The 21,588-nt window shown below is 40.4% G+C and overlaps 3 protein-coding genes across 3 annotated transcripts; 1 reads left to right on the top strand and 2 right to left on the bottom strand.

Annotated features, from left to right (window-relative positions):
• Positions 1-4,875: 4,875 nt before the first annotated feature.
• On the top strand, positions 4,876-12,840 carry LOC140777938 (phospholipid:diacylglycerol acyltransferase 1). The gene is made up of 6 exons (XM_073122370.1): positions 4,876-5,466; positions 7,104-7,326; positions 7,516-7,799; positions 8,649-8,967; positions 11,538-11,803; positions 12,051-12,840. Exons 1-6 carry the CDS (start codon positions 5,009-5,011, stop codon positions 12,532-12,534), a joined length of 2,034 nt encoding a protein of 677 aa, XP_072978471.1. The 5' UTR covers positions 4,876-5,008; the 3' UTR covers positions 12,535-12,840.
• LOC140777939 (uncharacterized) lies at positions 12,535-13,987 on the bottom strand. Its single transcript, XM_073122371.1, has 4 exons — positions 13,843-13,987; positions 13,461-13,735; positions 13,208-13,357; positions 12,535-13,130 (listed from the first exon to the last, which is right to left on the bottom strand). Exons 1-4 carry the CDS (start codon positions 13,964-13,966, stop codon positions 12,987-12,989), a joined length of 693 nt encoding a protein of 230 aa, XP_072978472.1. The 5' UTR covers positions 13,967-13,987; the 3' UTR covers positions 12,535-12,986.
• Positions 13,988-15,202: 1,215 nt separating this feature from the next.
• LOC140777635 (putative lipoxygenase 5) lies at positions 15,203-20,307 on the bottom strand. Its single transcript, XM_073121875.1, has 9 exons — positions 19,806-20,307; positions 19,236-19,516; positions 18,849-19,086; positions 17,954-18,277; positions 17,358-17,443; positions 17,131-17,238; positions 16,701-17,005; positions 16,330-16,596; positions 15,203-16,209 (listed from the first exon to the last, which is right to left on the bottom strand). Exons 1-9 carry the CDS (start codon positions 20,167-20,169, stop codon positions 15,453-15,455), a joined length of 2,730 nt encoding a protein of 909 aa, XP_072977976.1. The 5' UTR covers positions 20,170-20,307; the 3' UTR covers positions 15,203-15,452.
• Positions 20,308-21,588: the final 1,281 nt, after the last annotated feature.

A 21,588-nucleotide genomic window follows, 5' to 3' on the forward strand; every position in this document is an offset into this window, starting at 1 on the left:
CCATCTTAGTTATATTCACTCTAATAGCGAACTATTATCTTCCTTATTATTTATCAAACTAGTCTCGTTGGAAGAAGCGAGCCTCTTGTCGCCTTCCCCCTCAAAGGCCGCAGGTAGCCGTTGACGATCCGACGATTATTTGCGACACGCTACGGACTAGATCGGCGTTTTGCGAGTGTCAAATAAAATCATAGCTGCATATAGGTGAGTTACATGTCGTACTATTCTTCTAACATATAATTTTTTTTCTTTAATAATTCATGAGCCTAAAACTAAGATATAAGTTAGCTAAAAGATCGATCTTCGTCGGATATAGAGACAGTTAGGCTATGTGTAGACTTGTTCTAAGTCGTCGTGTTATTAAGTTGCTCCTTTAAATCAACCATATTTTCGAGTTGAGTCCATGACCTCCTTAATTATAGAAAATATATCTATCAACTCTGGGTGTAGAAGGATGATGATGCGATGAAAATGGGTCGGATAAAATTTGCTACAATCTTATTTTAGTTTTAGTGGATAAAGGTTGAAATATTTTCTATCCATTTGATAGCTAAATTTATTTGTGTATTTAAATATAGGATGATTATACTTAGCTTCCTTAAGTACTATATATTTTTTTCATATAATTTCTTTAATTCATAGATATAAAAAATTATTTAATATATATATAATAATAAAAGTTAGAAAAATATAGGTAGAAAATATAATAGTTGGAAGGAGTTAAATGTAATTAACCATCTGAATAATCTAGAAGTTGAAGAGTAGTGTTCGAAAATATTATGAAAATAGTAATATAAATTAATGACTATTCTTACTACTATTAACATGGATCTCTAACACACTTTTGTTACGTATCTACCGGTTGTGCTATAAATCTCCATTAATATCATAACTTCGTATAGATTTAGAAACTAATTATTCGAACTTCAGTTTGAACCCACTTTTCACCCCCTTGGTGGAGAGTTCTTGAAGGTTGAAGCCCAGTCACGTGCTCCACGGGATCTCTATTTATCGTTTGCTTCGCTGAGGCTCCTCTGGATTCACGTGGATGGAATTTATTATTTCACTAATACGTACACTTATTGTAGATCAATACTCAAGCTAGCACACAGAGAGAGAGAGAGAGAGAGAGAGAGAGAGAGAAATGTGGCAGTCCACGAGTGCCCTGTATTGATGCGTCCACCTGAAGCCCGGCCTTTTATTTAATGTTTCAGCAGTGGCGAAGAACACCAATCTACATACTTGAATCTATTCATCCATGACTTAGCTGGAGATCAGGTATATAGAGCTGGTACAAAGCCAGTTGCCAATTGTCAGATAAGTAGTTCTGTCGCCTAGTTTAGAAAACAATTTTATCCCACGTGCACCATATATTTCTTTTATTCTAAAATAATAATTAAACATCATAATAATTATATTTTAAAATATAAAAAATATTTATTAAAATTAGTTTTATATCACACATTAATTTAACTACTAAGCGAAGGATTAATGATGCATGCTAGGATCAACAAGAATCGCATGTCCTTCATACAATTGGGAAGTTAATAAAAGAAGAGATTATCCGCTTGATTAATGTCCTGGCACTCAAACTATGCAGCGTTGGGCTTTTGCTTCTTCGAATCAGAGTATTTGAATTAAATGAATTGGGAAGGGGGATGTGCGTTGCTTAAACGTACAGTGTGCGACAATGGGAAACATAAAACCGACCAACATGAGGTGGCGTAATCAATCGGATGCCTTTACTTTTTCCGCATAGACTCCTTCCATGTTGGCCTCTAATGTCATTAATTAGAGTACTTGTGAAAAAGAGAGCATAAGATGGATAACTTTATATAAGAAGCTTGTTTGTTCGTCTAAACTCTAAACCCTAAACCCCTATAAGAGAATTAATTTTAATTAACAAAGTTGAATAGTTTGTTTGCAAGTAACTTTGGGAGGTTTATCAAACGTGGGCATCTGAAAGTTGGGCTGAACTCAACCCACATAGCCCAAATGTTGCTTGGACTTTTTTATTTATTTATTCTTATATCATGAGTCGTAGAGCTGTGTGAGCTGAGCTGAGTTCATTAACGTTTTTGAGCTTGCTTAAGGAAAATGGGCTCATTAATGGCATGGCATGGCTTACGCTCAGGGTCGTTTACACCCATAATGAGTTGGTAGGAGAATGTGAAGGAGCTAGTGGATATATATTTGATGTGGTTAAACCCTATATAGATTCGTGTAGACATGTTGTCAGATATGTGTCAACCCATATATCATACATATTTGACGACTCTATCTCGGTCGTTTATTAAATTCCAAGAACAATAACAAATTGCCGATCACCGATAGTGAAAGGGAAAAGATGGCGTACTGACTATTTCTTCGTCTGTTTCCAAAGTTTGATCCCCAAACATATGGACAAGGGCATGGGATTGAGTGCTACGACGTCTGCATGCACTTTGCGCAGAAAGAGATAGCCCATAAACCAAGGGAATCTCTTATCGAATATATATATATATAAGATTTGATATTTTGAAAGAAAACTAAGGAAAACTAAGGAATGCTATCCTCCTCTTTTAGTTTGTCCTCTCTCTCCAATTAACCTGGGAACTGTGGATAAATAGATGAGATCTCAGTGCATACAACAGTGAAGAGGAATAAAATTAATGCTATTTGTAAGTTTTTGTACGAGTAGCTATCTTACTGAGTGATTCTAATAGTTAACGTGCACACTATTATTTCTCTATATAAACCAAACTATGTATCCGAATTGTACTACTCAATTAAGACAACATCTTGTGACATCAAAAATCCAATTATGTTGGCCATCGTTAAGGTTGCTGGTTAGAGGATTCTCTATTTTAGACTAAGAGACAATACTCTAGATTTATAAGTACATATTAAATAATCCTTACTCTAAGAGTATAAACATTATTTAATTCATATTTTAATATTATTTTCACATAAACCTAATTATAATTTTATTCTTGTAATATATATTTTTTACATGTCATGTCAAATTCATCCATTATTGGCTACAGCCCACTGTCTTACTACATATCTTAATTTAATAAAAATTTATATTAGACTAAAGATAATTATTATATAATTATTTTAGTTTACAACTAACCATCTTATTTTTTTAATTCTAATTAGAAGTCAATATAAGTGTGTATTATATATCTACAAGTATCATATATCAATCTCCACTCCATAAATTAGAATAACAAACACATACATATCAATTCATATACAACAAAAGAACCTTTCCACTATTTTTAGTTAAACTTTATATCAAATTAAATATAATTATTATACATCTATTCTAATTATAATCAAACACCCTAGTTTTCTATTCTATACTATAGACATAAATTTAAGAGTATACCTTAATTTGATTTCCATTAAATCAACAACAAAACAAAAACAGGGGCTTAATGATATTCAATCAAACCTATTCTCCAACCAAACACCCTTAATTTCTCTTGCCACTTTCAATTAAGAAGTACTACATTTAAAATAATTAATCCCCAAATGCATGCATTAAGGATTGTTTAGTTATATACAATTTGCTTTGGGTCATGGGTCCTTTAAATTTTCGAACCCCGAGGAGTCTTTAGTTAAAATAAGAAAGTTACAATTTTCCCATTTAACTTTTTACAGTATTATTAAGGATTAATTAGACTTGGATTTTTTTAATTATTATTATATTTTGCAATCTCTTATGAACTATTAAAAATATCTAAAATATATATATTTTTTAAAGATTTTAATTATCCTTTTCATTCATAAATTATTACATATAAGTCTAAGAAAAAAAGGTCTAAGGAGTGAAATATATTTAGCTCTTCCGCAGGATAAAACATTTTTAATAGTTTAGAGAGATTATATATTAATAAAATTTTATAAAAAATAATAATAATTTACGGTCTAAATATAATTATCTTTATTATTAATTCCTACTAATGTATTTGATCCAACATGAGAGAAGTTTGCCTGAGGAATAGAATAGCACATCTTTAGACTGTCAACTCCCTTTCACAATATTATTTATCCAGTTGTCTAGTGGTACTTGATTCTATTTAATTATTCAGCAAGAGGATTAGTCTAATAATACATCACTCCTGCCATGCTTGCATGTATTATCACATCTGACATCAATTAAGTATCTATATATATATATATATTTAAAATTTATTTTATTTTATGTTGAGTATCACCAAACTGGATTAAAATACCATATTATATATATATATATATATATATATATATATATATATATATAGATACTTTTTTCAATCTAGCATTAGTTTTTGGTCACACTAACATCAATGTGAAATAATTTGTAGAAACTCCTTGGTGCACGGGAAGTATAAGGGAAGTCTGCGCCGTTTGCGATCTCGGTGCCGCTTACAATCAGAATTCCTTGCGTTATCAGTGGCATCAGCCGTCAAAACTTGTCCGTTAAGCTTCCTTCCCAACAACTAACTTTGCCAACGTGTCAAATTTCCGTTGATTTGTACGCCCCGGCAGTTTGGTGAATAAGTGTAAGATCAAGGGGTTTTTTGTCATTTTAAGATAAGCACAGGTCCCTCGATAGAACCTTCTTCCAACTTCTCCCGCCTACGTCTTAGTTCTCACTCCCTCCCAAACTGCATTGACTGCTGCTTATCCACGTGGCATTTTATAAGGTCTTGATTTATGGGCCTCGGCCCTTAGGACTAAGCTCGATCAAATGCTGTTTGGGATCCCGCAGCTGCTCCGTTTGAGTAGCTGGGTCCTACTCAGATCCCCACCTAAACCACTAGTTCCTTGCCACGTTTACAGGAAGCGACAGGGCGGTGCGATCACCGCCCTCTGTCTTCTTGCTCTCGTTCTCCTCTAGCTCTGTTCGCGATGGAATCGGAGTCAATAAAACCAGGGGCCCTCTTCTTTCTCTTCCCGACCCCATCCTAGGGTTAGAGTTTCGAAGAGTCGCCGCCAGGGTTTCGTCGTCCCCTTCCTCGGCCCACCGGGAGCGGCGATGTCGATGCTACGGCGGAGGAAGCCCTCCGAGACTGAGAAGAAGCCGCCGGCGCCGGCGAAGACGCCGGATGATTCCACCGCTTCCGACGCCGATTCGTCCAAAGAGAAGGATAAGCAGAAGAAGACGAAGTCGGAGGAGAGGAAGGGGAAGTGGTCGTGCGTGGATAGCTGTTGCTGGTTGATCGGGTTGATCTGCTCCGTGTGGTGGTTTCTCCTCTTCCTCTACAACGCCATGCCAGCTTCGTTCCCGCAATACGTGACGGAGGCCATAACTGGTCCGTTACCGGATCCGCCAGGGGTTAAGCTTCAGAAGGAAGGGCTCCAGGCGAAGCACCCGGTGGTGTTCGTCCCCGGCATCGTCACGGGGGGACTCGAGCTCTGGGAGGGGCACCAGTGCGCCGATGGGCTGTTCCGGAAGCGACTCTGGGGTGGGACCTTTGGAGAAGTCTATAAGAGGTGAGCACACCAATCTCCTTCCATCAATAATTTGGTACTCCTCAAACTTTTTATGCTATTGAATTCTTTTTCTTGGCGTGCTTTTGAGGGAAGCAAAGGAATAATTATTTGTAAAACGGGAAATTATTTGTCTTTTCCAGTGATGAATTGCATTTAGATCTTCTTGTATTGAGTTGGTTTGCTGAACAAGGAAGCTTGGTGCTTTTTGGTTATTGGCGACTCTTTCAGAGCTACTTATATTTGATTTGTAGGAAGAAAGAATAATTCGGAGGAAGTGTTCTATCAAAGGAAAATGAAGGATTTTTTTGGAGGAAGCGGTAACTGCTATTGTAGCTTTTCATTGTAAAACAGAAAGATAATCTCTAGGTAGTAAAAATATCGTGTATGCACATTATCTCATGAGTTATTTGATCTATTTTATCCTTGTTTTGTTAACTAAACCTTTTAGAGTATAAGTTAGTAAGATAGAATCTGGACAGTTGGTTTCAATGATATGAACACTTTCATTTCTAGGACGAATGATATGCACAAAGTAAGTATTTTTTGGTACTTTTATTTTGTTAGTCAGCAAAAGCCCTTTTAATTGGGATAGCGAGAGAGATTTCTCTGAAACTGAGTTAATCCAATCTTTGGTTTAACAGTTATTTGAGTAGACTAATTACTAATTACTCTCTATCTGAATGGATGAAAAATGATCCTTAAAGAACATTAGGATGGATGTAAAATAAACATTTCTATTAGGGGATATCTGGCATTTATGTTGCAAAATGCCTTCTCCTTTCATCTTTTCTGAGAGTGGATAGCCTCAGGAAATGGATCTTTGCAAATATTTAATAAGATATTCTAGCATAAAATTGGAAGAACCGGTAATGTAAGAGAGAGAATAAACATATGCTTCATTTATAGGTGTACATGGAAGCACTAGGTTAATAGAATGAACAGTCAAGCATCATGAAATCGTTTGAAGATCCTTAAAAACATAGTCAAATTTATTAAGTGCCGATCTAATGGTTACTACCTCAATTAATTCAACTAGATCATATAGGCTTTTGAGTCAGGAAATCGCTCTACTTTTGGGCCTAAAAATATCATAATCAAATGGTGACTCGGTTTTAGATTAAAAGAAATCTAGCCAATAGAATGCTTGGTATTTTAGGTTTCTAGTTTGACTTGGTGTTTGTCACTTTTTTTCAAATAGAACATGGATGGGAAGGTTGTAGCCAAAACAGTCTCTATTCCTCTCACATGGATCTTGCTTGGCAAAGTGCAGTTTAGTGAGTTTTGGGGTCCACCAGGATTAGGATTTTAGCTTTATAATGGTGGAAAGATGATATTCTCATTTTCTTGGATATGGAATGAGTTACCAGGACTTTATTCATTCCTTGGAAATTGGAATGATAATTGTTCTGAGTGTAAAATTGCTGCCCCTTTAATTTTGCAATATTTTGGGACAGGACTAGTATCATTTAGCAACTGATTAGCTTATATACAATATATCAGTTGCTTTCTGTTATTCTACTATATATCTAGAAGGAGACACTAACTGCTACTCTAAGGTCTTTTTTATCCTTTTAGTGACTACCTTTGCTTATTAATTGGTGCTAATCCTGTCTTTCCTTCTGTTGGAACTCCTACAGACCCTCTTGCTGGGTCGAGCATATGTCACTGGACAACGAAACTGGAATGGATCCTCCAGGTGTGAGAGTTAGACCGGTCACAGGGCTTGTGGCAGCAGATTATTTTGCTCCTGGGTACTTTGTCTGGGCAGTGTTGATTGCTAATTTGGCTCGCATTGGATATGAAGAGAAGACAATGTATATGGCTTCCTATGATTGGAGAATATCTTTTCAGAATACTGAGGTACTCTAATATTTTAATTGTAATTGCTGCTTACCTCTCTTGTTGTTATGTTAAATATAATACCTATGTGATGGTAGATATATTTTCTTGCTCCTGCTTGTATACCTCATTGCAGCACACATCTTCTATTCCTGTGACCACAAATTCCAGAATATGTCTTAATTTCCTTCTATTGATTGTTGTAAACAGGTCCGTGACCAGACATTAAGCAGAATAAAAAGTAACATAGAACTCTTGGTATCTACAAATGGTGGCAATAAAGTTGTTGTCATCCCACATTCCATGGGAGTTCTGTACTTTCTGCATTTTATGAAGTGGGTCGAGGCACCCGCCCCCATGGGTGGCGGTGGTGGTCCAAACTGGTGTGCAAATCACATTAAAGCAGTACTAAATATTGGGGGACCTTTCTTAGGTGTGCCAAAGGCAGTTGCGGGATTGTTCTCAGCAGAAGCCAAAGATGTTGCCGTTGCCAGGTAAGCACAGTCGAGCCAACCTTATTCTTTCTGGTATATTTAATTCTTCTGTGTTTAAGCAGAAGCTATTTAGGCGTCATCATTTAGTGTTATCACATCTATGAGCATCACAATTCATATCGGTAAGGGACATCTCCCTTATGATTAATTAATGAGCTATTTGGTTATCTTTTCTATGTCCTCAATTTATGTTAAAGTAACTATCTGTGTAGCATGGCCATAATTTATATCTGTTTCATTGACAACCTATTGCATAGGAATTATGTATATGTTTTGTCCCTCTGACTTCCATTGCTATTTGATGAACTGCATAACCTTGCATCCAGCATAACTTTTCTTCACTCTCTTTCCATTATGTATTAGTGACGAGGTTAACTTGTAAGTGTTAATGTCTGCTAAAGTTTTGAATCTACTAACTGAATTTTCAAATATTCCTCATCTAATTAAATAAGTATGTCACAAGTATTCCACAACTTGTATATTTGCGCGAGCCTTCTTCAAATTTTGGTCTAACATGATAACATATCATTAAGAAAAGGCTTGGGCATTGGTGATAATATCATTCAATTTATATACTTGTTTGAATCTTGTTTCTCCAATTAATTTTTTGTGCTCTTACTTGCTTAGAAGTTGGATGTGAACAACAGAAGGGTTCCCTGATTCGCAAAAAATTGTAGAAACGTCTCCTCTTTGATGGACTAATAGATGTAATGCACAAATTGGTTTGCTTTAGGAAATTAAGTAAAGTAGAAGGATACCATGGATTAAAATTTTTCTTTTCAGTATAAGTCGGTATTTTCATTTGACTTGAACAAAAGTGTGGGACTTATCATTGTCCTTCTTGTGTAGGGCTATTGCACCTGGTGTTTTAGATTCCGATTTCCTTGGGCTTCAAACTTTGCGGCATGTCATGCGTATGACTCGTACATGGGATTCAACCATGTCAATGATTCCTAAAGGAGGTGATACAATTTGGGGTGGTCTAGATTGGTCTCCAGAAGATGGCTATGCTTGTAACCCAAAAAAGCATAAGGCCAATGGTTCTCAGGATGTTAATTCAGAAAAGATGGGCTTTCATACACAAGATCTTAACTATGGGAGAATCATTTCTTTTGGGAAAGACATAGCAGAGGCATCTTCTTCCAAGATTGATCAAATAGATTTTCGAGTAAGTAGTGTATACAAATTAGCTTGCTTTTATTTAAAAAAATCTAACATATGCATATGTATATATATACACACACACTGATTTATTTAATGTAGAGATGCATATTTGCACATGTATATTCACACATATGCCCTTGTGGAAAGGGATGCAAGCATATTATTAGGACCGTGGTTTTTATCCTATCATTTGCAATGCGAAGAATGCATATTTGATACGGTCCGACTACGTGCGTTAAGTCAGTCGAGTCAAATTGAGTTAATTAGATTTATCTTATTGCTTCAAATTTTAAATAAAGCGGATAATAATCATATGAATCCGATCCTCTAGGACTTCACTCCTATAAATAGTTGTTATGAGTTGATTATTATCATGCAATGAAACTTAAGGTTAGCCAATTTATCTTTATTGTTTTTATCTTTTATTATAGTCGTTAGATCATCATTATTATCGTAGAAGAAGATCGTAATCCTAGATTCACCTTTAAGCATCCAAACTCTAGCCACCATGAGTCACCCTACTATATGATCATCCATCACCCTCCGATAACCGCTGCAATGTTGGATATTTATCGATCTATTTTGTTATGACTTTTCACTTTTTATTTTTTATTTTTCATTTCAATCTCCAATTTACGTAAAATCAAAGTCATTAGATTCTAACTTCTGAAACTTTCACCTATAAAAATATCATAATTTTTTTACGTGTAAATAGGTCCAGCTTTAGTTTGTAACAATATCAATAAAAGATCCAAAACACATTATCTTTTGGAATAGTTAGATTACCAAATAAACTTAATTATGTGATTTTTGGTCTCCTTAACTATACTTAAATTAGACGAACCAAATAATGCTGGTTGGTTATCAATGTGATTATAGTTTATACCAAAGATGTAAGTTTCAGCCATAACACCAATTATGATTCAAATAGCTTCCGGACCCACATAAATATAGGCCATGATTAGGTGGCTTGAAGAATTTTAATAGAATAAAGTTATGAATATACATATTTCTGCTAATTCTAGGATTTGGTTTCTATAGGAATCATAGAACTAAAGAAGTCTAGAATAATTATTCTCCTTCGATACCTTATATAAGTTTACTAATGAATGTCAAAGACGTTCCTCAACCTCTAGATGAATCTGTCATTCTTTTCTACTAGTAATTTGGACATGCTGTTATGCAAACATGATATTTAGTTGTAAGATCTTTGGATATCTATTTTTTGTTGTTGTCTAAATTTATGTTCTCTTTCGGCTCCGCTCCCTTCCCCTGCTTTTTTGTGATTATTTACTTCCAAGCAACTATAGCCGTGCTGGTGGCATACTGCCACGTGGCATGAGGGGTGCCGTCATGGCACCTCTCCTAGTTGCTTTGTCCCTTGCCATCAATCTCGTTATTGAGCTTGTTGTCGCCGATTGCCGCTCTCCGAGTTGCAGTTTCCGTTGGTTGCTGCTTGAGCTTGCGCTGCTCACACCCCCCATTGAGTGCCCTAGCTCGAGAAGAAAGAAAGGTCGAGAGAGATAGGGTTGAGTCAGTTGATTAAAAACTTAAGTTGCAGTTCTTCCTCTTCGAGCTAGGGCACTCGATGGGGTTGCGAGCGGTGACTCAGCGAGCAGCAAGCAGAGAGTGGCGACGGCGAGCGGTGAAGGATGACGGCGAGCGGTGGTCGGCACAACCATCCTTGCTACCAAATACCTATTTGTAAATTTTGGTTAAACCGAACACTCTTTTCACTGTGCTAAATCAACACACTACTAGATCAATTACTAGAGAGATGTCACACCATGTGTGGCATTCGTGTATCAAGTACTAGCAGCTCCTAGAAAATATCCGGAGACAAACTCATTGGGAGTTGTCAGAAACTGCTGTTTTACTAAACGAGACAAACAAAACAACCAGTGGACAGTATGTAGCTTACACTATTGGTTCTTTGGGTTCACTTAGTTATTCCTTAAAGGAAAGATCTGCAGGACACCCTCACTTGCAACCTGGTTAACCATGGGATGTCAGTCAGAGAGACGATGTACATCAATGGACAGAGAAACAAGATCAGTGACCAAAGCAACATGTTTCATACAGAAGAACTATTCCAAAAGGACATGGAATTGGCAGATTTCATGTAGAAGTGTGGAAGAAGTCCCTCGAGCTTACACAGACTTATACTTCCCTCCTCTTGAAGTCTAATTATGAGCCGATTTGCATCTTATCTTCTTTCTGCCTTTTTAATTTGCACTCTTGCACCCAACATTTATTATTCCAATATCATTTTCAAAGCATAAAATTATTTGTGAACTTGATCATTCATTCTCTACTTTGATGTCTGAAGCCATGTCCAAATCCATGAAAGACCCTTTTTCCTTCTTTTTTTGGGAATAACTTGTGCTCTTGAATTTTTTTTTTCTCATTTTCTATTAAGAGTTCTAACTTCTAAGTTCTAACTAATCTTTCATGGATACTGTGGTAGACTAATTTTGTCTCCTATAAAATCTTTCTGGAAGTTTTTAAGAATATGGTTAGAATGTTATCTTCTAACTTTCTTTTTCTTCCATCTAATTTATTACTCCCATACAGGATGCTGTTAAAGTAAACAATGTTGCGCATTCAAGTGCATCATGTCGTGATATTTGGACAGAGTACCATGAATTGGGGTGGGGAGGAATAAAGGCAGTAGCTGATTACAAGGCCTACACTGCAGGTTCCATTCTGGATCTTCTTCATTTTGTTGCTCCAAAGATGATGCAGCGTGGAAGTGCTCATTTTTCATATGGGATTGCTGATAACTTGGATGATCCAAAATACAGCCATTACAAATATTGGTCAAACCCCTTGGAGACAAAGTGAGAATCTATGCCTCTAGTTCTAACTCATATTTCTTGACATATTGCTTCATAACTACTTTTGTTAGATAATTCTTCAGAGAAATAGAATGTGTATTTATGTGTATCTATGGACTTCTTCATTGCTGGGCTTCTTTGTACCGTACAATTTACGCCTTCTCTTCCCAGATTTCCTGGTGTGTTCCATATCTTTGAATTTTCATCCGTACCAGTGATGATAACCTTGGGTTATATCTTCTCTTCTCAGATTACCAAATGCCCCAGAGATGGAGATATTTTCTATGTATGGAGTAGGCATTCCTACTGAAAGAGCATACATCTACAAGTTATCCCAGTCAGCTGAATGCTACATTCCCTTTCAGATTGATGCATCAGCTGATGGTGGATCTGAGAATAGCTGCTTGCAAGGTGGTGTTTACTTGGCAGATGGGGATGAGACTGTGCCAGTTCTGAGTTCAGGCTTCATGTGTGCAAAAGGATGGCGTGGGAAAACTCGATTCAACCCTTCCGGTATCAAGACCTACATAAGGGAGTATGATCATGCCCCTCCTGCTAATCTCTTGGAAGGCCGGGGCACTCAGAGCGGTATGCATGTTGACATAATGGGTAACTTTGCTCTGCTTGAGGATATCATCAGAGTTGCAGCTGGAGCCAGTGGAGACGACCTAGGTGGTGATCAAGTTTATTCCGAGATATTTAAATGGTCCAAGAAGATCAATTTACAGTTATGATTTACCTGAAAGATCTGGCTTTACATTCAGAGATTTTAAATGTGCTTGATAAGATACAAAGAGCTATAAAGGTTTGGTCTCCTGATTGTCATTTGTTGGTAACTTATATTACTCTAGAGGCAGGCGAATAGCAAAAAAAATCAGTGCTGCACGACCGCATTTTCCTGGGAAGTTGTCCCTGCTAGTGTTTTAGTGGAGGTTTGAATTATCAGGAGCTTGTGTTGGCGGAACACATTGTTTAGCTGTACTCTCCTTGTGACAACGCTGCCAAATATTTTAAATCTCAATCATTCTCTATTTTATTTATTTGATTCTTCAACTTGCAAACCTGCTTATCTTAAACAGTACCAGTTTATTTCAAAAGTACCGCACAGGTATTATTACATGCAGAAATTGGCTCAGAAATTTACTAGCCAAAACAGAGAGAACCAAAGTTGGCTATTATTATTATTCTAGGATTCTAAACCTTCATATAATCTGGCCCTTCTTGCCTGAAGCCTTTCGATCTCATCTTTAATAGCAAATAATCCTCCCCTTCTGCTGCCTCGCACCAGCTCTCCCTGTAACCTCGTTATCTGCCTGTCTATTGCGTTTATCTGCGGCACAAACATCATAAGAAATAATTAAGAGGAGAGAGAGAGAGAGAGAGAGAGAGAGAGAGAGAGAGAGAGACCTGTCTGCTAGGCCATCGAGGCATCCCATTCCGACGGCAGACATGCTTTAGTGCGGTGGAGCACAGCTTGAGTTCCTTTGCAGCTTCCGTCATGGGAAGGTGAAGATAAGAAGCCAACTCACTCAACCCCATGTTTGCTGTTCTCTCCCTCTGTTTCCATGGATCCACACAACCGCACATTAAGTAAACCCCAATCATCTTCTCAAAACTTACTTGACAAATTAAAGATATCAAGGACACATCATGCTACTACCTGAATTGCGAGCCAACTTCTTTTACCGACCGAAGGAGGAGAATGGCTCGCTTGCGTCGCGTTATTCATTTGCGATAAGAACTGGCTAGCTCCGTCGTTGGCTACTTGCATCGTATTGGTCGTTTGCGGTAAGAACCGGATAACACTGTCGACGTTGGCTTCTCGCATGCTTGACGACGAAGATCCTCCCTCAGCTTCCCATACGCTTGACCCCCAGGCTCCTATTGTCTCCCCAGTAAATCCGTGTCCTTCCCCGACCATTGAACTCGAAGATCCTATACACACACACACACACACACACACGTCCATTAGTATTACAGTCCAATGCAGGCACATGGATAATCCATCCTTATAGCCACAGTTGAAAGTTGTAGGTATAAACCTGACGAAGGCTCTGGAAATTTAGATGCAGAGGGTGGGGCTTGTTCTGAGTAGCTGCCTCGTGACAAGTACAGATTAATGTCACCACATAGGGCGTCATAGAAGGAGCAGATGGAGTCATGCATGACACCAGTCGTATCGCTCTTCAGAAGCATGATGCACCCAATTAGAAAGTTCTTCACCCATTCGTATGTCCGCGAATGAAGCCTGGGGGACACAACGAGTTAATGTTCATATCTACACTTAGTATACACTCCTAAATGGACAAGAATCCCAATTTGCTTCCTATGATTGATATGTAATTTATGAAACGTTCGAGTCCCTTACTCAACGTAGAAGAGCTCTCTTCTTGGAGGCTGATCCCCTTCGCCAAAATGCTCCACGTCAAATATAGCATGATCAAAGGTGCCAAGACCACCATGGACTACAAACATCAAGTTCCGAGACCCTACAATAGAAATCACAAAAAAGAGACATTTTAACAGAAGGAAAGGGGAAAAGATATTAGTATTCTTCTCAAGATTATGACATGGCACAGACCATTATAATGCAGAACTTCTCTTAACACAAAGCAACCACTGCAATCCATCAGACCCGGCTCAAACTGCTGAAAGATTTGCTCCTCCATCGCCTCCTCATTTGGGCTCGAAGAATTCGAACCCCCTCGGTTCCCCTCTTCAACACTGAACCCTTCAATCCCTTCGATCATGGACACAACCGCATCAGTCCTCTGCACTGGACTCGACGGTCCACTGCCACCGCGCCGCTCTTCATCTCCGGGGGGCCATTGTGCAACCGGGTGCGGTCGAACAACTAACTCGTGGGTCATGGGTGGCGCAAATTGCTGCGTTGGCAGGGGCGGCGGAGTAGGTTGAGGAATGAAAGGGAGGGGTTCAGGATTAGAGAAGTCGAGGAACCGGTGGACATCGCAATCGGGATCATAGTGGTCGTCGGGATGGTCCATTGGGCGGCGGTACTTGGTGGTGCCGACCAAGTGCCGCTGCTGAGGGTGGCGAAGGAGGAGTGTGCAAAGAATGAGTCAACACAGGGTCGTGGGATTGGGGGGAGGAGGAGGGAGTGATTTAAAGAAGGCGGGAAGAGGGTAGTTATGAAAACTCTAGGGACGGGTCGATTGGCTCTTGACCGTTGGTCGCAACGGTTGGATTTTTTCGAAAGGGTGGGGGATTGGACAATACTGGTCATCTCTTGGTTTGAAGAGAGTTACTTAATGCTAGTTATATCATCTGCAGTTTAATTCGGTTTTTCTTCGCATATGAATTTGTTCACTGAGCACATTAGGCCACACATGCTGTAGAGAAGAATTATCATGTAATTCTACGTAGAAAAGTAGACCAGAGAAAGGACTTCATCATTAATCTATTTGTATTGCTCTTATGTGTATAAATAATCCACTAGTCCTTTCCCAATTGGAAATTACAAAAGGCAATTAATGCCTATATATATACATCTTACATATTAAACCCCTAAAGAAGCTTTTTTTTTTTTTTACTACTGATTCACTGGGGCAAAAATAGAAAGAACCATTGGATGATGTTCTTATTTACCGATTAGTAATTTCCTCTCCTTTTAACTAGGGGGAAAAAAAGCAATTCAAACGCTGACGCTATTCGGCACTCCCCGGCACGTGATCCCGGGTCCCGAGGACGGCGCCATCAACTCGTACGGCAAAACCCCGGCCCCGCAACGGTTCCTCCTCGCCGGATCGGCGTTCCTCCTAACGATCTCCTCCTCGGCCCGCCTCATGTCGGCGGCGAATTCATGGAACCCCGCCACCATCGCTGCGTCCCCGGTCCACGTGTACGGCTCGCGCCTCTCCCCAAGGTACTCCTCGTCCTCGGAGTGCGTGGACAGCGTGTCGATGACCGTCATGAACGTAGTGGTCTGGGGCAGACTCGGCAGCGCCGAGAGGAAGAAGCGCTGCGGGTCGGCGAGGAAGTGCTGGTACTCCGGGTCGCCCTCAGCTGGGACTAGCCGCCGCATAAGTGGGGGCCGGTTGGGGATGTAGCCGCCGAGTGGGTACTGACCGAAGTTCAACGCGGCGTGCTGAGCGGACGCGAGCCAGATGAGGGTGGTGAGGAGGGAAACCAGGTCGGCTGGTGTGGCGAGCCGGGGCCACCAGGGAGCGTCGCGCTTGTCGGCGTGGCCTTCGTGGACGGCTTCGGAATACCAGGCTTGCAGCTCGGCGTCGGCTTGGACGGCATGGGGGGAGGCGTAGTAGCGGTCCACATAGGCCCGCGCCCACTTCTCGATGGCCGACCAGAGGAGGAGCCCATCGGTCGCGTAGGGGTAGTCGTCGATGAGTAGCTTCACCCCATGCGGTTGGCTGGGGTCCTCTACCGCCATGCCTCTGTAAATTCCAAATTTGACGGGATCTTTAATACAAAAATACTCCCCAAAAACAGAAGTTGCTAAATTAAATTTCTCTCTTCTTCTTCTTCTTCTTCTTTTTTTCCCCCCAATTAGTTACCTTCGAATCAGATCGGCAGGAAGACCCTCCTGGTCTAAGCGCCAGTGATCACGATAGAACGCCGCACTAATATCCATGCAGTATCTCCCAGGGGTAAATCCCGACTCGATGACTCCTCCGCCGTTGATTAGGATCTGGCGAGCGAGGGCGTTGATCTCTAAGGTGTACCTCATGTGGGGCTTCAGCATCTTAAAGATTGGGTGCATCACGCTTAGTTGGCGGTGTGCTGCTATGATGAAGGGTTCCATGCACGCATGCGTCCTCAACCTATTTATTCCAATCAAAGTCTTATAAATTCTAATCGCCTCAGCTTTAATAATTAATATGGTCCAAGACAAAAGTGTTTGACGAAATGAATTAAAAGTAATTACCAGTGGTTAACGAGTTGGTGGACGCCAGCGTCGTTAGAGCACACATGAGCCTTGGCGAGCTGCCATAGCCAAGTGCCGGTGGCATCGGTGGGGGGAGTGAGGACGCGCTTGGCTCGCGCGCAGTTCGCGGTCGCGGGAGGAAGGCTGAGCTCGATGGCGATCGGCTTTAGGGTCCCGTGACTGGTGAGGAAGAAGATGGTGCGAGTGCCGTAGGCCTTTCGCCCGTCCTGCGCGTTGATTTGGTCGAGGAAGGGGAGATAGATGTCGTGGTAGTCTATCATGTATAACTTATTCTCCTCCAATGCCTGATCATAACATTTTGAAAATTATGCAAATTTAATTAGCACAAAGTTATAGTTATATTATACTTAATTGTGAGGAAATTTAATGAAATTATTCTAGTGATTAATTTTTGATAAATGAAAATTACCTGTTGGACCGACATGCCTGCGAGATGTCCGATGATGTGTTCCTCCTTGATGGCAGATTCCGGCGGGCCGTAGATGGCCGGATCAAGCTTGCTGACGGGAGGGAACACCTGAAAAAAGACAGACAACGCCCTTCATTTTGTAAGAATCCATGTCACAGTAGAACGACCAATTTTGTCAATTTACATACACCTGACGAAAATAGCCTTGAAATCTGTGAGAATTTTACCTGAAGCCGCTCTATGGTGACCGGGTTGATACCGGCGAGAGTCTGCCGAGCGAACTCGTCGTCACGTAGCCATGCGAACTTGTCCTCTGTTGTCAAAGAAAAAAGAATCCAGTGATCAGTGGGACCCGAGCAATCTAAAAAGAATGACGTGGAGCCCGTTATTTGGGCACGGTGCATTGCATTTTCTTACATTCCGTAGCGATCTGGCAGATCGATCTATTCTGACACTAATAGATATGAAAGTTATACCAACCAGTGCTTAGGTGAGTGCCACTAGGATGTTGATTTTTCTTCTTTCTTACAAAGCAACAAACATTTCCCAAGTCTTTTTTGACAATTTATACACAGTTATTAAACGAGAGAAGTAAGAAGTTTCCATCATAGACATCATAAATGCGACCACTAGAGTGGCTTGCCATGGTGTTGTGCAATAGGCGGCAGACAAACGTGACACAAGCGTCTGCTATTGTGGTGCCCGAGGCTACACGTCCTCGCGTGATGGAGATCAATAACCACCCATGTTTACGCGCGTTAAAGCAAGTACGATATATGCAATACATAATTATTTTTGTAGTATTTTTGTTAATTTTACTTACTTGTAATTATGTGAGGAGTATCGTAGCGGAGTAATCCCTCGCTCGATTCTTGAATCTTGGTAACGAAGGGGAGCTTCTGGAAGAGATGGTCCTGCACAGTTTGCTTCATGCGAAGGCCTTCTTTGAAGAGGTTGTCAATGTCGTGGAAGCCCTTAAAGTCGTGGATCTCCGGCGAAATAGCCGCAACGAGAGAGGGCACCAGGTTGTGGAGCAACGCCTTCAGTGCTCCTTGCTTTAACATCTCCTGCTTGCCCTCCTCGAACTGCTCATCTCGAGGCACGTACATCGGCAGTGGATCTTCCGCCCTGCTCTCGGCTTCTTCATCTGCAGAATAACAATACAAATCGTCGTAAATTTTTCTCAGATAGAGAATTCATGTATTATTATTATTATTATTATTTGTGTGTGCCTAATGTTGCTGTTGATTTTATAATTTTAGTCAATTTGATAGGTCGCTGAGGAGGGATGTGTATATGAACGACCAAGACTCGAAACGTACTATCTTCTCTAAAAGTCTATGCAACCAGGTCAGAGACAGACTCTAGATTAGTTCATATTATCTCTGAACAAGACATTAGCCGCAAAAAGATCAAATCTTGTAGAGGGAAAAGTGGACACGTCGAACTGCAACCTGTACTGTTTCCCTAATGACGTGTACACATAGATGTGGCCCAGGGTAAGTTTGTGTGCGTGGCTAATGTTTTATTTGTTTATTCGATTTTCAATCAAACTAGGGGCAGGTCACATTCGTTTTATACAAAAATTAATCATCTCCACATACTGGAATTAAATTGTGCTGTTGACGGCTAATTATGAAAACAGTGCCCTGTAGGATTATTAAATCCTCCATGCTAGTGAAAACCGGTACTCAAATCATTCTAGAAATGATTATTACCTGTGTTGGTTGGAGGTCTTCCCGTTCTTAATCTTCTTGGATAAGGTACTTCTTCTCCGCCGAGGGTCGGACGGACGAACTCGATGCCTTTGTCAGGGTTGCCCAAATCATTATACGGTGCGTAATCGTAGACCCTATCTGTGAGCTTCCTCACACCCTTTTGATCGCCCCTTAGCTCTTTGAGCTCCTTTTCCCTGAGCTCTCTCAGGCCGGGAGGAGTCTCCGATAGCAAATAAGGCTATAATAACAAATAAATAAGTTAATCCTAATTCATCTACATATATATATATATATATATATATATATATATATATATATATATATATATATATATATTAGAACGGTATTTCTCGAGTTTTGCGCGAAAGGAAGTGAGGGTAAATTCACCTTATTGCTGAAGAAGACACGTTTGGTGCGGTGGATTCGAGTTGGCTGGACCCAAGAGTTGCAAGTGAAGTGGACTGGGCCGCAAGCGAAGCCTTCGACGACGATGGTTTCGAGGAAGAACTCCCTCTGATGGCGATTGAGGACGGTAATCGCACCGGGCTCGCCGAAGCTGGAGTCGACCATGAACTCGGCCGTGTACACCATCTTCTCCGCCTCGATGTCCTTCTTCTCGAACCATCCCTTGAGCTCCGCCTGCTTGCTTACTTTCGGGCTCTCTGTCCCTGTCAGTTTCAAGCAATCGAGAAGACAAGTACGAGTCAAACTTAGCGGCATATAATATTAATATATATATATATGTATATTTATATGTATATAATACTAGAGGGATATATTATTATTTGGATAGAAAAGAAAAAGGACTAGTCAAAGAGCTCAAGAAGGTCAAATCAACAAAACAGCTGGGGAAAAACTGTGGACAACTCAGACGACTCATAATACCATTCAAAATTCTCAAGATGCATAGATTTTTCTTGAATTTCCTCAAGAAACCCAGATGAGGAATCGGCTTACTTGGATCGGTCTCGGTGCTGATGAGCTCCAGGATGACATTTCTTCCGATCTTATCGGAGTACGCATCGAGTTGGTTTGCCGTCTTCTCTTTGATGCCCGCCTTCCTCTTTCTCCTCACCGTAACCGCGGCTCTGACCATAAACTTGACGGGCTTCTCCATCTCCACGCGCACCAACCTCTCCGTTATCGCAGCGGCCACCATGGGAATTTTGCTCGCTTTCTTGATCCCATGGACTCTTCTCTGCTTCGCAGAGGAGAAAAGGAGCTTCCTCTGTTCTCCGCGGAGGTATAGAGCGGTGGAGGAAGGTAAAAGAGGAGTCTTTTGGAGGAGAGAAGTGCTCAAGAGATCCATCGAAGCTGCCATTAGGTTTTGGGATTTGCTTGATTTGAAAATAAAAACTATGGTAAGGAGTTAATTTTGAGGTGGGTCTACTCCTTTGTGATCGATCGATTGATTGATGTAACTCTCTTCGCTTCTTTCCGAGTGTATGGGTTCTTCGAAGAGAAGGGGAGTTAGCATTCGGTTTATATAGGGAGAATGAGGGGTAAAGTTGGAAATAAAATGTCCGATCGAGTTCGGGTGCTGCGGACGCCGTCCACACGTTTAAAGAAAGTAAAACGATCGTACCTTCGCGGCAGCGGGAGCCATGCGGTTGGTGAATTTGACGCCGACCACCCCGAACAATACTATAATACCATGTCAGTCCCAAAAGGTCTATGCTAAAACCTTTTCTATACCTTCCTCGCTTTCACACGTGTGCGTCAAGATATCGATGCCATCTATTATATTAAACCTCTTCGCCTAACTAGATATACAATATACTAATCATAATTTCACGGCACCGTCGGCACGTGAGAAAGTTGTACAGAAAGGCAAAAATTCAGGCATTTACCTCGGGGGTAATGCACAGTACTGCTCTGGTTACCTTGGCAATCGAAATTAGATTGCAAGGAGTCGACATCGATTTTAGTGTCCACCTCCGCCGCTCAACTTGCACGGCAAAGTCATAAGTTTTGGTTCACTGGGGGCTACGAAATAGAGGGTTAGTTTGCTAAAGACAGAGAGGCACAATGATGCCATCAAGTTGCCAACTTGGAGTTTAATCAGAGATGGGGGTGAATGCCTGTGCTTTGGGCCAGTTTATAAGGACTCATGAATGAAGATGGCAACTATGGTCCAGTACGTCTCCAAAAGAGCTTTGGCAGAGAGCTATCAATAATTTGGTTGAGTTTAACAATTTATGGTTTTTTGCTTTTTTGTTTTAATAACAATTATCTGCAAACAACTCGCCTAGCTACTCTTACTCTGGTAGTTAGAAGTTAAAGGAGATCCTTTTTGCACAATAAATCGCATAGGAGCAAAGAGCTCTCTGCTGGACATTATCCCATTCCATTGTGCGAATGAATCATCGTGTCAGTGTCACAATGATTGGCATGAAAAGGTCGACGTGGCTAATTCTGAGTTACATGGGGCTTTTGCGTATTTAGAGGGGCAGCATTTAAGATTCATACTATTCGTGACAGTAGAATTGATCAAATAAATCTTTCAGCTCGTTATGTACTCTTACATTAGTCTTATATTCGAAAGAGAGCCGAAATAACTAATAAGGACTATTGGGTTCACACTTAATGACCTATTAGTACTATGATGTTGCAGAAGAGTTTAGCAAGGGAGTCTCGTCGGCATTACGGGAAATTGTAGGGGGTATAAGAGTCATACTATATATCTACAAGCACACAGATCCTAATTAGCAGCCTCCTTAAACGTGCGAACAGCGTGCTT

This window comes from Typha angustifolia, chromosome 15 (genome assembly GCF_048772165.1).
Source record: "Typha angustifolia cultivar Huaian chromosome 15, ASM4877216v1, whole genome shotgun sequence".
In the NCBI taxonomy this organism is placed as follows: Eukaryota; Viridiplantae; Streptophyta; class Magnoliopsida; order Poales; family Typhaceae; genus Typha; species Typha angustifolia.

What these genes read in the sequence shown, in the direction of transcription:
- LOC140777938 (XM_073122370.1), top strand. Translation starts at nt 5,009, where the DNA reads ATGTCGATGCTACGGCGGAGGAAGCCCTCCGAGACTGAGAAGAAGCCG. An exon ending in TTTGGAGAAGTCTATAAGAG is followed by an intron (nt 5,467 to 7,103) that starts GTGAGCACACCA and finishes GAACTCCTACAG; the next exon opens with ACCCTCTTGCTGGGTCGAGC. An exon ending in TTGATCAAATAGATTTTCGA is followed by an intron (nt 8,968 to 11,537) that starts GTAAGTAGTGTA and finishes ACTCCCATACAG; the next exon opens with GATGCTGTTAAAGTAAACAA.
- LOC140777939 (XM_073122371.1), bottom strand. Translation starts at nt 13,966, where the DNA reads ATGCATGACTCCATCTGCTCCTTCTATGACGCCCTATGTGGTGACATT. An exon ending in GAAGTTGGCTCGCAATTCAG is followed by an intron (nt 13,358 to 13,460) that starts GTAGTAGCATGA and finishes CCATGGAAACAG; the next exon opens with AGGGAGAGAACAGCAAACAT. An exon ending in CTCGATGGCCTAGCAGACAG is followed by an intron (nt 13,131 to 13,207) that starts GTCTCTCTCTCT and finishes TTTGTGCCGCAG; the next exon opens with ATAAACGCAATAGACAGGCA.
- LOC140777635 (XM_073121875.1), bottom strand. Translation starts at nt 20,169, where the DNA reads ATGGCAGCTTCGATGGATCTCTTGAGCACTTCTCTCCTCCAAAAGACT. An exon ending in TACTCCTCACATAATTACAA is followed by an intron (nt 17,444 to 17,953) that starts GTAAGTAAAATT and finishes CTTTGACAACAG; the next exon opens with AGGACAAGTTCGCATGGCTA. An exon ending in CACCAACTCGTTAACCACTG is followed by an intron (nt 16,597 to 16,700) that starts GTAATTACTTTT and finishes TGGAATAAATAG; the next exon opens with GTTGAGGACGCATGCGTGCA.